The sequence below is a fragment of the Lemur catta genome, chromosome 16, assembly GCF_020740605.2.
Source record: "Lemur catta isolate mLemCat1 chromosome 16, mLemCat1.pri, whole genome shotgun sequence".
Taxonomy (NCBI): domain Eukaryota; kingdom Metazoa; phylum Chordata; class Mammalia; order Primates; family Lemuridae; genus Lemur; species Lemur catta.
In genome coordinates, this window is record NC_059143.1 from 11516333 (window position 1) to 11530389 (window position 14057).

At 44.0% G+C, this 14057-nt stretch overlaps 1 protein-coding gene across 22 annotated transcripts; it reads right to left on the reverse strand.

Moving 5' to 3' along the window:
- Positions 1-3235: 3235 nt before the first annotated feature.
- LOC123621894 lies at positions 3236-13842 on the reverse strand. 22 transcript variants are annotated; one of them, XR_006729321.1, is made up of 6 exons: positions 13317-13842; positions 13054-13234; positions 9046-9302; positions 5062-5154; positions 3767-3805; positions 3236-3620 (listed from the first exon to the last, which is right to left on the reverse strand). XR_006729321.1 is itself a non-coding variant. In XM_045527965.1 (4 exons), the coding sequence occupies exons 1-3, from the start codon at positions 13504-13506 to the stop codon at positions 3802-3804; spliced, it is 375 nt and encodes a 124-aa protein (XP_045383921.1). In that variant the 5' UTR covers positions 13507-13842; the 3' UTR covers positions 3236-3620; positions 3767-3801. The 22 variants fall into 22 exon arrangements, 6 of the variants coding, with proteins under 6 accessions (XP_045383921.1, XP_045383922.1, XP_045383920.1 ...); XR_006729314.1 differs by lacking the exon at positions 5062-5154 and adding an exon at positions 6606-7421; XR_006729318.1 differs by lacking the exon at positions 5062-5154 and adding an exon at positions 6606-6786 and having other exon boundaries at positions 3236-4619; positions 9126-9302.
- Between the last annotated feature and the right edge of the window lie 215 nt (positions 13843-14057).

Sequence of the window (14057 nt, forward strand, 5' to 3'; positions counted from 1 at the left end):
CCCCTGTGTATCCCCAGCTCCCCACTACCCTTGCCAGACCCTGGTAACCATTGTTCTACTTTCAATCTTCACAAGTTCAATTTTTGTTTTTTAGCTCCCGCATCTGAGTGAGAACATGCAACATTTGTCTTTCTGTGTTTGCCCTATTTCACTTAACATAATGTCCTCCAGCTCCATCCATGTTGCTGCAAATGACAGGATTTCATTCTTTTTTATGGCTGAATAATATTCCATTGTGTATATGTATCACAATTTCTTTACCCATTCATCCATTGATGGACACTTAGGTCGATTCTCTATTTTGGCTGTTGTGAACAGCGCTGCAATAAACATGGGAGTGCAGATATCTCTTCAATATATTGATTTCCTTTCTCTCAGATGTATACCCAATAGTAGTGGGATTGATGGATCATATGGCAGTTCTAGTTTTAGTTTTTTGAGGAGACACTAGACAGACTAACAGGAAAAAAAGGCATACAAATTTTATCAATGTGCACGTTATATCAAGTGTGAAAACCGCGCAAAAAGGGCCAGATGGTTGATGCTTTTATAGCATGTTGAGGTTGCAGAAAGAATAGGGGTTTGGAGCATGGCAGGGCGGGTTCTGGGGGAGAGAAGGAAGGCCTGGGGTTCGCGTGGCCTTGTCATGCGGATGGAGCTTCCCAGGTAGCAGCCCTCAGAAAGAATACATGGTTGCCTGTGCTAAGAGTTTCTCTGTCAGAGTTTCCAATATGTCCTACTCTGAGTTAATCTTGCCTAGATCTGGGCAGTGGGGCGGTATCAGAGAGTCTGTTTATTTCACTGATGCAGATTTTCTCCACAGATGCACATTTTCTCCCAAAAACGCAACTCCACAAGGTTATTCCTGTGTGCAGGCCTCTGAACAGCCGTCTCTAAATATATCAAAGAAGCATATTTTGGGGTGAAATATTTTTAGTTTCTTTTAAAGGCCTCTCTTGAAGGACGTGTGAGTTGAGCCCAGTATGATGAGATCAGTTTTAAATACTGAACACTAGGGAGAGGCAGCGTAACACGTGCACTCACACGCGCTTGTGCAGGGCTGTCCGTGCTGCAGGAACCGAAGTATCTTGCAAGCGTGGAGTTTCCCCCTCAGGGAGTTTTCAGGATGACTTTTGTAATTTGGAATGTGGTTGTGTTAAATAATGTAGGAAGGAAAGGAAAAAGAAAAGAGGTCTCTTCCTCTGTGTCACACTGTGTCACATTACATTAACTTTTTCATTCCCATCATTCCAAGATAGGTGGTGTTAGCCTAACTCAACAGACGAGGAAACTGGGGATAAGATAACAGCCTAGAGTCATGGAGCTTATATTTGGCAGGTCAGGATTTGCACCAGGTCTGGCCAGCGTCTAGATGCTGCCTTTTCCGGCGTAGGGGAGAAAAAGTGACATCTTTTCCACACCCATGGCTAGGTTCATGGCTGGGTCCCCTATAACCAAGCAAACATTAACAAGAGAAAAGGGTGCAAGTTTGCTTGACATAAGTTTTACATGACACAGGAGCCTTCAGAAACAAAGACCCAAAGCAATGGGGAAAATCTGTGTTCACAAATAGTGGTGCACAAGTATGATTGGGGGACAACAGGGTCTGACCTAATGGTAATAAACTGAAGGGAACTTAGCAAGGCCTGTTTGTTCCAGATACTTCCTGTCCCCGTGTGACATTCCTCCTCTGTGGGTAAAGGACAGGACACCTGTCGCACGAGGGTCTTCAGGGGACAAGTGACTTTCCTAGGCTGTACGGCCTTTTTCAGGGAAGGGGAGTTGAGTGTGGCCTTCCTGCTTCCGCTGTTTTCTCCAATACCAAGGCACCGTATTTTGGGGTAGTGTGTCCCGAACCTCGTCATTAGTCACCAGGAAGGGCCTCTGAAGTTGAGAACCTCTTTATAATTCTGAAAATTTGGTTTGGTGATATCTTGTGTAATAGAATTTGCCATATATACAGAAGGATTGCTTGAGCCCAGGAGTTTCAGGTTGCTGTGAGCTAGGCTGACGCCAAGGCACTCTAGCCTGGGCAACAAAGCGAGACTCTGTCTCAAAAAAAAAAAAAAAGAATTTACCATATAGAATCATTTAAATCAACAACTAAACAGAGTAGTAAACAAAAATCTCCCTGATCACTAGGAGCAAAGTGTGATGAGGTGCATGATAAAGATAGGTAGGGAGTGTTCACAAATGTAGTGAAGCTTCATGAACAGGAGTTCTCCAAGCAAGGAAGGACACCACAAGGGAGAAAAAGTCCAAAATGCTTGTGTAGGGGCCACGGGGGTAGTTCCCCTTGGCCCTCTGAAGGTTTGCTGAAAAATCAATGTGCAAAAGACAGATGAATTGGAGAAAAGACATATACATTTATTTGTGTACACACAGGGGCCTTCAGAATGTAGAAGTTTATGTACCCGCAAAGTATAGAAGTTTACGTACCATCTAGAGGTTACAGAAAGAACAGGGGCTTGGGTCCTGCAAAACAGCTTATGGGAAGGAGGGAGAAGAGGAATTCTGTTGAGGGGCAATAAATGATTTCTAGAGAGAACTCAGTGGGCTTGAAGAACCTACAATGGTCTGGAGCAAAGTCTATTGGGCCTGCAGAGCAGACAATGGTTTTTCACAAAAGTCTGTCCGGGTTTGTTAACAAACTTTAGTCTTCCTTCTTGTGATACGGGTTCAGTTAGTGAAAATTCAGGGAAGGGACCAGAGGTAATTATCTTCTTCTTAGGTAGGTCTACACTTCGGGCAGATAAGGAAACTTCACAGAACAACTTTGTCTTAGGCTTTGCGACAGATGGGAGGGGTGTGAGGAGGGATGTCAGAGACTCTAAGGCTTTTTTTTTTTTAGTTCAGCATGTACCAAGCACCGTATTTTGGGGTATCAGTTAGGAGACCAACACTTGGAACTAGAAGTGTTTCAGATTCCAGATTTTTTTGGATTTTGGAATATTTGCATTATACTTACCAGTTGAGTATCTCAAATCTGAAAACCCGAAATGCTTCAATGAGCATTTCCTTAAAGTGTCATGCTGGCACTCAAAAGTTTCAGACTTTGGAGCATCTCAAATTTCAAATACCTTCTTGCTTCTGTGGTTTGCTTAAGTGCAAAGGTGCCATGTTTTGGGGCACCATGTTCTGGGCCCCAGCAACATGTAGACAGCATCTATACAGTCACTGCCTAAGTGCCAAGCCAATCAAATGAATATAATTTTAAAAATAAAATCAAAGTGACTTAGATGGTAAAGGAATTTATTTTCTCAAGTCATAGCAAGCCCAGAGGTAGGGCAGCCAATGAATTTACCAAGACCAGATTCTGGCCATCTTTTTACCCGTCATCCTCAGCGTGGGCTGGTCTTCTCAGGCCGATACTTCTTGTGGTCCCCATATGGCAGCCACAGTTCCTGTATCCCTTACAGATGACAATGCCCAGAAGAAAAGGGATGTCCCTTGTGTGGCTTTAAATAGTGAGGTAAACTTTCCAGAAAGCATTCCCATCAGACTTCTCTTCTCATCTCTTTACCTTGTCAACCAGTGAAGATTCAGCCTCCAAGCCTCGGGGAGGCCCAGCCTCCCCTAAGAGTCAAGATTGCTTGGAAAAGATCGGTAGCATTGGGGTCCTATTAGCAAGGACAGGAAGGACAGTTATGAGGAAGCAAACAGATTTTTGCCATAGGCTTAAAGGCATGCAAAAGTTAAATAGTTAGCTATGAAAGTGTCAGGAGAGGTAAATAAAATATGCGCAGGGCAGTTGTAGAAAACTTACATGCCAATATTCAGCTGTGTCTGCTCAGTGTTCCTTCAGCTTTTAAAGACAGAGAAATATTGAACAATGTTAAGAGCTTTTTATTATTCTTTTTTTATGTGGTAATCACATAAAATTTCCTTCAAATACAAACAGTTCAAACAGGAAAAAATATACAGTAACATAATAGGGTAAAAATAAAATCATATCATTTAGTCAGATGTCATAGCAGTAAAGAAATGTTATAGTAGTGTATCTAATTTTTATTATGGCATTTTACTTTTTTATGATTACGAAAGTCTGTAGTTTATTTTTTTTAATTGGAAAATTCAGAAGTCCTAGGAATAAAGCAAAAATCAGCCATAATCCCATCACCTGGCTGTTTCAATATCACACTTCGTATCAAAGTTGGGTCCCCATGCACGTAGTGGTTTGGTATAGATTTGCAGTAGCAAGGGACTTTTTTTAAAGAATGAACTTCAAATTCAATTTGTTTTTACCATAATTTTCTGTGAAATTTTCTGTCAAAGGCAAAACTACTGCTGCTCAGGCTAGAGGGAAAAAAAGCAAAAAATAAAGCAAACGCATATGGTGGCTTATAGAGTACAGCGTATTACATTAGGAAAAAATAGGTATCATTACTGTTGTGCATGTTTCTGTTTCTTGACTTTCTACTTCACATAACAGGTTATCTAAACCCAAACTCTGTAACGTAAGTAAATAACGCAAAAGTCTGTCCTTGATGGCAGGGGATTCTTTAGTGTAGTTCTAGAAGGGGAAGGAAGGCGAAAGGTTACAAGAGCCGAGGTCAGATTCCATCCTGGTGAGCTGCAGCTTTCTTCTCAAGAGTCGCTGCTGGTCAAGGCACCAGGGCCTGAGAATTAAGAATGACATTAGGGTGTTTTTGTTGGCAGTTTAGGATGGTTGTATCTGCACATCACCCTCCAAAGAATGGCCACTACGAGGGGTCAGGATGTGCCAAATTCTTTAATTTTTCACTTTCAATTTTGAATAGGAAATCTGTACATCTCTCCTTCTAATAGCAAACCACAGTGAGACTACTTTTTTTTTTTTAATGTTTGGACCCACCTAGGCAGGAATCCATTACGGTTGTTGTTGGTTTTAGTTTTTTGTTTTGTTTCCATTCCCCTTTTTCTTTAATTTTATGAATTTTCTTTCACACAAACTTATTAGTGGCACTCAGTTTCCTGGGTAAACTTTTCGGTTTCTCTTTCCTGTTAGCTTTTAAAAATCTGTAGACAGGCAAACAATTTCCTGCCACTAAAATGCTGTTTAACCTTGGAAAAGTCACTTACCCTCTCTGTTCCTTAAAAGGAGAGAGTTCAAGTCAGAGGGTCAGAGTAGTAGGATCTTAGAGATGACGGAGTTCTGACCTTCCTTTTACAGACCTGAGATTCAGAGAGTGAGTGGCCAGAAATCAAACAGCTTTCTCGAAGTTTTATTATTAGTATTTTGATTTTTAAGAAAAGGAGTACAGTGAATTTGAAAATTAATTATTAATAAGCAAATTATTGAATTTATTGAAATATTGAAATTATTGAAAAACAAAAGAATAAGAGACATTGAAGTGCAAAAGAATAAAAACTAAAGCTTTATAAAGATAAAATACTGTATAATAACTATCCAAATTGTTTTGTAGGAACCAAATGTGAACTGTGTAAGATATGGAGCATTCAACTCACAACATTCACCAACAAATACCTACTGACTGCCCATTTAGCACTTAAAGTCCAGTAGTGAACCCCGAAGATAGTTACAATGTAGTAAGTACCCTACCAGATAAAACATGCAGTGTCCTGATGAGAACTGGGAGAGGCATTTAGACATCCCAGCTGTCTTCCTGGAAGGGGTGACCCCTAAGCTTTCACCCAAAGGAGAAATCAGAGGAAAGAATGCAAGAATAAATTCCACATGTAAAGCCAGGGCACGTGATGCGCTGAGTAAGTAAAAGTAAAAGTGGTCAGGAGGACAGGGAATTATGAAACCTCAAAGGTGGGCAGGAAGCAGGTTATTCTCCTAAACCCTGGACTTTGCCCTGAGGGCAGATTTGTAGGCTGGAGACAGACGGGACCTGTGGAGTATTTTCAACTGGACACTAGAGATTGGAAGCAGGGACAAGACAGACCCAGGGAGACCAATTACTAAAGTATTTCTCCAAATATTTTGACAAACTAAATGCATGTTACCTGTTGCCCAGTATGTACACAGATGTGGACACGCACACACAACACTGAACGGAAAGAAGTTTCCCGAAATACTTACTTTTTCTACATAGGATGCATTCTGACATTTTCTACTCAATGTTTTTCATTTTCTAAATGGTGAAACTGCATGACTCACCTCAACTGATTTCATAACCCATTAACAAGTCACTACTCTGAGCTGGAGAAAACTTGAGTTACAAAGTTGCTAAGATATTCCAGAGAGGAGATGCAAATAGTAGGATCTAGGGAAGCAGAAAGCTGCAGAGAAGGACATGGAATGATTCCAGAGGGATTAAGAAGATAAGAGAGAAGGACCCACAGGAGTGAAGGACAATGCCCAGAGGTTTAGCTTGCACACAAGGTGGACAAAGGGCTTGTGCGCTGAGATGGGAGGGTAAAGATAACGAACATTTGAACAATGCCAGGTTTTTTGGGGGTTTTTTGCAAACACAAATGTATTCCTTAATTTGAGGCACATCCAGAGAAAAACATGTAACTCTAGAAAATGTTCATTTTAGTAAAAGGAGAAGGAAATTGGGGAGAGGAGCTAGCGTTGAGCCTGAATATTCCACTTGGAAAGGAGAGTCAAGCTACGAATCCCCGGGGGAAACAAACAGCACGTATCCAAGACTCACCTGGTGTTTTGCTGTGGGTGACATTAGGCTTTGGTGAGCTGGGAATAGGTTAAGTATGGCCTCGGCTTTTCACTTAGCAACTGTGTTGGCAGAAGTTAGCTTCTTAACACAGGAAACTGGCATCAAATTTGGAATTCACAATCACTAGTTCAGGACCGTCCCAGGCATTTCTTAGGCACTTCTTATAAAAAAGGAAATGGCATTAACTTTATTCTTCATGCATGCTTTCTGACAGCATCGGGTCAAAGGGACTTTTTCCCTGCCCCTTCAGAGTTTCCACTGTCCCCATCCTTCTCCTTCTAAATCTTTTATTTTGCAAAGCCATAGGGAGTGGTGGCAGCCTGTTGCTAGTTGAAGATTTTGAACAATAGGTGTTTCTGAGCCTGGTTTATTGAAACAGTCTTGTCTGTGTCCTGGGGGAGATTGTAAATGAGATGTCAACAGGAGCTCTTTTGTGTGGATGGCATTCATCCCGAAAGAGAGGAATTCCCTTACTGCGCCAGTATGTAAAGCAGATTTGTTGCTGCTTCTGCTAAAACTTTTTATCCAACTGCCGGAGCTAACAGCAGTGAATGAGTCTCTTGGTGTGAGTGTTAACTTTCTTCCCTCCTTAGCAAAGCAATGACTCAGTCATTTACATTTCGAAAGGAAGGCTCCTAAGAAGATTTCTTGGATTTTCATCAGCTTGAGCCTCTTTTCTTGACTATCACGTGGGCCCGACCTGTCAGCAATCCTGTTAACCCGGGCAGATGGGCGGAGGGGGGCTGGCGGGGCTGTTTTTCTCACTCCCTGGAAAACTTCTTGCTGTTTTGCACGCTTTCTTTTTTAAATCCAAGGAGAGAGACAAACACAATTTCCTGTCTTAAGCCTTTTTCCTTTCTCCCTCGCCTCCCCCACCTTTTTTGTAAAGGACAGGCAATTTCAGTTGACTATAATTACCTCAGGCTGAGGTTTGACTAACTCCACCCTTAGAAGATAAGGCGACCGTTTTATTACCTCTCAGCCAGGTGCCGGAGGGTGACAAGACTTGCCCTTATCGGGCGACCTGACAAGGTTATCAGCAACTGCAAACGGGCTGAACCTTGGGGCAGTGGCCATCAAAATGCCTCCCTTCCCTGCGGTCCATTTTCCAACCCTCTGTTGGCAGAGCATTTCGATCCAAACCCGAGCTCTGGCTTCCTCAAATTTTTCCGCATTCCTGCACCTGAGCTCTGTCCTGCTGTGTTCTCTTTGGAACACGAGCAGCGATAACAGCAGACGTCATTACGGGCAGCGTCAGCTGTCACCGCGAGCCATCCCACAGCACGAGCCTCCACTTCGGCCCTATTCAACACGCACGGAGTGTTTCAGCATCTTCTGACTTGGTAAATTTAGCAGTGTTTACAGTTGCCTTTGCGAAACCGGATATTTGATAAAATCTTTGACCTGTGGTGATAGGAATTCCCCCCAAATAAGATTTTATTGCCTTAACTTTGTGTCATACCCTTTGAAAACTGGAATATAGTCCACACCAGGAGGCAGTGCAGTGTTTGTTTTAGATTAAAAAAAAAATGTCTAGTGCTTGATCTACTTACGTCTGTAGTTCATTAACATAGATATCTTACCCACGCATCAATTTATTCTTTAATTCAAGCTACATCACATGGATTATATCGGTTATCTCTCGGGTTGGAAATGTGGTATGAGAATGTGCACGTTTGCAAAAGACTTCCCGAGTGCGTGTACGAGGCAGAGCTTTAATGAATGAGCTCAGGGCACCCGGCCTGGACCCAGCCTGGACCTAGCGGGGAGCTGCCCTCCTGTCAGTGCAAATTATAGAGGGCCAAGGTAAAGAATGTTAGTATTATTTATTTTGCTACAGCCTGAGGGTAGGGGATGGGAAAGAAGGGATGGGAAAGAAGGAGTGAAGAGAATGAAGGAAAAGATGACTTGGGGAAAAAAAGCACACACAACTTTGCAGGCAGCCTTTCACCTGTGAAGCGTTTATCTATAAGGACACATCAGATCACCCCATTCTGTAATTTGTATAGACATCACTCCACACTGAGGAAAAAGACAGTTAAAAGCCCCTCCTAGTGCCCCAATTACCATTATAATAAACCCCAAAGCTTATCTGGGAGGATGGGTTTTTTTAAATTTTTTAGAGATAGGCTCTCCCGCTGGCACCCAGGCTGGAATGCGGTGGCACAATCACAGCTCACTGCAGGCTCCAGCCATCTCCTCCCGCCTTGGCCTCCAAAGTACTGAGATTATAGGCTCAGGCCACCATGCCCAGCCCAGGAAAAAAAAAAGGAAAAAAAGGATGTTTCTGAGTAGAGTGTGTGAAACACACACACAGTGATAAACTAATGAACACCCAGAACTCCAACAGGAGATGACATCAGAAGTATTATCAAATCTGACCTTGGACCCCTCTTTTAAGATATAAAACTCTGCGTACCTGTCACCACTCCACTGTCACCCAGATGGCACCCTCCACAAGTGAGTTTGCTTGGGACAGAGTTCCAGAATCCGAGATACCTCTGAAGGTTGGGGTAGGGCATCATTCCTTCATCCGCAAATCCGGTGATCTTGGAGCTATTTGCAGCGTGACAATACTACCTCTCCCTGCAGACATGTTCAAGTAGTCGATTGAGGGGTGCCGCCCCAGACCCTGCTGGGTGTGCCAGGTATATTAGCTTTCTAATCCGAAAAGCCCTGAATTCCAAGCACATTTGGCGAAAAAGAGTTTCAGATAAGGGCTCTTGAACCCAGGCATTTTTCACACAAGGGTTCAAAGAAGAATCTTAAGGACAGAAGTACAGGGCGGCTCTTTCAAAAGAGACTAAGGTGGGAAGAACCCAGGTTCCAACCAACTGGACTCCACCTGTGAGAGCTTGGGAGAACATGTGAATTGCAAGCTCTTGATGAAAAGGAGATGAGCCTCCCTCTTACCTGCAAAATTGCCATCCTAACTTCCTCTGCAGCGTTGTTTTAAGAATTCAATGAGACTACAGGTAAAGCACCTGGCTTTATTAAATACTCACCGAATGAGGAGGAGAATGAGTTGGGCAGAGTAAATTGATACAGATTTTAATACTGGTCTTGCCAGGTACTTGGTTATTTTTATTTAATTTTGGCAAATGACGAATACTTAATAGTTTGGTATTCTTTTAAATGCAATCTTTAAGGGACAGTTAATAGTTATGGAGAGGGAAAGAGCCCTGGGGGACACCGGACAAGTTCCTCTCTGGATCCCCGTCCCCCTCTGTGGGTGACAAAGTTGGATAATGAATGAGGCCACATTTGAAAATGCTAATCCTGTTATTTGAGCATCAGGAAGGAGACCTGGTGGCCTTTCTGGGCCAAATGGGCTGATATAAACAGTATTCCACAGGTTAACCCAGATAATTTTTCCTGTTTTTCCTTTGCAAAGGGGGGTTTCAGGGAGGACAGAGGAAAGGAGGAGGGTGAATAATTAAGTGCCTAGCTACACAGTCCAGGGCAGCCACAGTGGCCCCCACACGCCTGCTTTCCAGCCCCAGGTCATTATTCCTCATCTCACTGAAACCAACAGGAAGGAATGGCGGATGCATTTTCTTTCTTCTTTACTTCCCCACACATCCTGTTTTGCCAGGTTTGGGGGTTTGAGTCTGCTCTGTGCAAAAGCTCCTGCTCAGGGCAAGCCCCGGCTGCAGGCCTTCTGTTCCCAGGCAGCGCTAGGCCTGCTTGGTGGAGGGGCTGCCTTCTCTCCAAAGCCCAGGCAGCCTGCCAGCGAGCAGAGGTTACTCATAAATCCACACTGGAGTCGCAGTTAGGACTTATAGATGTGATGTATCCTGGTTTGTACACAGGCCACTCACTCTGCATAGCCACCCCACTTGCTGAAGTGAGGCCAAGTGGCAATGCGTGCTCCATACAGCTCCAGTCTAGAAACAGTCAGCTACTCCAAATAGCCTCAGGGGTAGGAACACTTGGGTTCTACTTTGTTTACCAGACGTACAGGAGATTCTTCACTGCCTGTTCCATCATGTGACTCCATTCCAGATTTTTCCTTTATTCCTGTCTCCAAGGTCCCATTGTGCAGATGATACTAATTCTCTTGAAATGAGACCAGGTAAAGAAAGTGCCCCCGCTCTGAGAGCCATCTTGTGTGCAAGTGAACAACGCACACAAGAACAAATCAAAGAATAGCAAGGAGTGAAAAGCACTAAGGAGAGGAAACACAGCTGCACAGGAAAAGGACAGTGAGTGTCACGGGCCCTCCCATGGCCAGTAGCCCAGTGCCTGTGGGTAAAGCCAAGCAGAGAGAATGGAGGACGTCAGGTGAATAATCCATGGGACCAAACAGCTTCAGAGAACATTGATTGGGATTTGAACATGCTAGCGCCATGCCAAATGGTGGCCAATCACAACTGCACTTGGCCACTGCCAAACACAAGTGGGCATTGGTGACAGGAGATTACATCGCGCCATCCAAGGTCACAGGGAATGGCTTCGCTGAGGTCTTCATTTTACTTCTGCCCTGATGACCTCCCTTTCCTGACTGTTCGTCCCTTTTTCCTCCAGGAAGTGTTTTCTCATCCCTGCTCATCTCTTCATGGAACAGATGTTTACTGCAGTAGTACTATGTGCCACACACGTGCTAAGTACTGCGGTTACATCGGTGGGTCAGACAGACAACAAGGCCTGGCCTCATGATTCTTACATCCTTAACTAATTCCTTTCTCTCAGTCTGATCAGGAAAGAAAAAAAGTCTCCTAATAGAGAATATAGGAATGTATTGCTGAAAAATAACATCCGACAAGAAATGAAAGCTGGTTGATGAAAAGCTTAAAAGAAAAATTTCCTTCCCTGGTCCTGGCACCATCCCCACCCTAGCCTCCTGGGCTTGCTGTCTCTCAACAAGACCCGGTCTGCCCCAACCTGAGGTGTTGGTAGACCAGCTGCCCAAACAGGAAACCTTATATAATTCTGTAACCCTGACCTTGGGCTCTGAATCTTCCCCTCCTGTAAACAGTCCATTCAACCCAGGAAGACCTGCAGACCTGGCTGGGACACATTTTGAAAAACACACACATTGTTAGAACTGTTGAAAAAAAAAATCCCCAGGTCTAAGAGGAAGTGCTAATATATCTGACTCAATGGTAGAAATCATTTCATAAAGTAATGGAACAAATGGAAATTTAATCCTAACAGATGAAACTGCCAGGGCAGTCACTTGTGTACATGGATGACTCAATAGCACCTGTTGGAAAGGCCGGGAAAATGAGCCGTGAAATCCTGATCGCATTCCCTACTGGAAGCAACACCCCTGCCTTGCAAATTAGTAAGCCTGTTGCTCTAAACATCCTGACTTCAACATGTGCGCCCTCGGTCCATGCAGGCTGTGACTCACCTTAGCTACTGGTCAAATGATTCTTACTCAGAGCCCCAGGGTTTTAAACCTTAGTATTAAACGGTCTGGGCAAACACTAGCCAAATGTCTGTCCACTTGCAAGATACTCCTTTGAAATTGTTGATTTTAGGCAGCAACTAGTTTTACATACGGTTAACCTTCAACTTCTAATATTATTGAACTTTTTTCTAAGCTCCATGAAAAGTCCACATTAGAAGTTTTAGACCTCAGCCCCTGGACCTGGGCTTTCTAAAATTAGAAATTTAATTCAATTTCCATCATTTAATTTCCTCTAATTTAGCTAATTAATAGAACTCTCTGAAAAGAACAGTTACTTTGATCTAAAGCTCTTTTTAGTTTCCAGTTAACGTTTCCAGAAGGAGATAGAAAGGATGTCCTCTCCTCCTGACCACGGGAGCCACCAACGGCTCACAACTTGTACTCATTCCTCCAAAACCAGGGCAGCATGGGGGGTGGAGCACCCAGCAGGAAGAAGACAGGTTAAAAATACTGCCTTTGGCATGTTCGTGGGTGTTTGCCCCACACGGAGATAAAAGAATTAAGGTGGGGCTTTGAGGCATGCTCCCTTGGGTAGCTGGGCCTGCAGTCTGGAAATCCTTAGTAATCCCTGCAAGCAGGCTAACTGGAAGCCAGCAACACAAATTAGAAGTGCTTCTGGCCTGAGAAAAAGGTATCCACATACAAAGTACAAATTCAGATTAAAAATGGAAAATTCCCTCAGTTTCTGGGCTATTTATTCTCACTGCCATCCACCCAACTCTTGCCTGGGACTGGGATATGAAGAAAGAGATGGGGTGAAAAAAGCTACAGCAGTTCTTGCTTTTTAACTTGCCACGCTAAGAAATAGTACCCTAGCTGCACCTTAAAAAACAAAACGAAAAAACAATTCTCAGCCCCAACCCAGAGATTCTACGCTGCACCTACGGTAAAATGTCTGTTAAGGTGGTATGTTAAAAAGCAAGCCATTCTGAGTCTTGACTCCCACTCTTGATGCTTTTTGGAAGACTAAGTCCGGCAAGGACATCCACCCCCTTGCTTAGTGCGACTTACCTTGCAGCTGAGCGGTGGGTTACAAAGCACACAAATGACGTCCCGATCTTGGCCACAGGGGGACGCTCGAGAGCGGGATTGCCGGCGGCCACGCTTTGTTGTTTCAGACTTTGGGTTGGGTTGGGTTGGGTTGGGAGGTAGGGACGGAGGAGTGTGGGGGTGGTGGGGGAGATGCAGCTGGCTTGAAAAAAAAAAAAAAACCTCCATTTGTTCCCTGAAAGTATGCCACTTGCCCTTTTCTAAGTCAAAGGTTGCCACGTTACCTGTTGCCAGGTTCCTGGGAGTGCTTGGGGAAAATGTGGGCGCGAAAGGCACAGCACAGAGTCCTTCAGCTGGGGAGGTCTCCGCGCTTTTGACCGGGCTGGCGCTGACATTTGGAGGGCAGCTGCTGGGGACTGCCTGCGCATTGTTTGGTTGGAGTTCTAACAGAGGAGTGGCTGCGACTGACATCATTTCCAGCCATCAAGTGCCCGGGGCTATTTTTTTTTTAATGACTCTAACTTTCTCTGCTCCCTCCCTCTCTGGATTTTGTACAGAGCATGCACTGTGCAAAACAGCCTCACCTCAGGAAGCCCAAGTTTTGTAGCAACTTGTTAAAACAACTCGGGTGCCTCTTAAAAAAAAAAAAAAAAAGTTGTGACTCTGAAACAAACCTTTCCATTCTCTCTCCTCTCTGAGAACAATGTTGTGTTTGATTAGCAGCACAGTCAGGGCTTTCTGAAAGATCTGTTCTCCCCAGAAGAGGCGGCTGCTATCAGTTGAATAGATCTCTAAGCCAGACATGCCGAGGCTTGGGGCATTTGTCTGGCATTAGGAAGTGTCTGGAATACTAGTAACTACCAACTGGCAGGTCGTATGACTACAAGAGTTATTACACTACCCCGCCCTCTCTTGTCCACATTCCCTCCCCTCCCCCTGCACACTCACACACAAGCATGCTTTTTTCGACTTTGACTGAGAAAAGTTGAGCTAGTCATCTTTGCGGTTTCCGCAGAGGATGTAAC

Coding starts and splice junctions, on each gene's coding strand:
- LOC123621894 (XM_045527961.1), bottom strand. CDS start 13,506: ATGATGTCAGTCGCAGCCACTCCTCTGTTAGAACTCCAACCAAACAAT. Junction 13,235..13,316: donor TCCCAGGAACCTGGCAACAG/GTAACGTGGCAA, acceptor TTTTTTTTCAAG/CCAGCTGCATCTCCCCCACC. Junction 10,872..13,053: donor ACCCACCGCTCAGCTGCAAG/GTAAGTCGCACT, acceptor CTTTACCCACAG/GCACTGGGCTACTGGCCATG.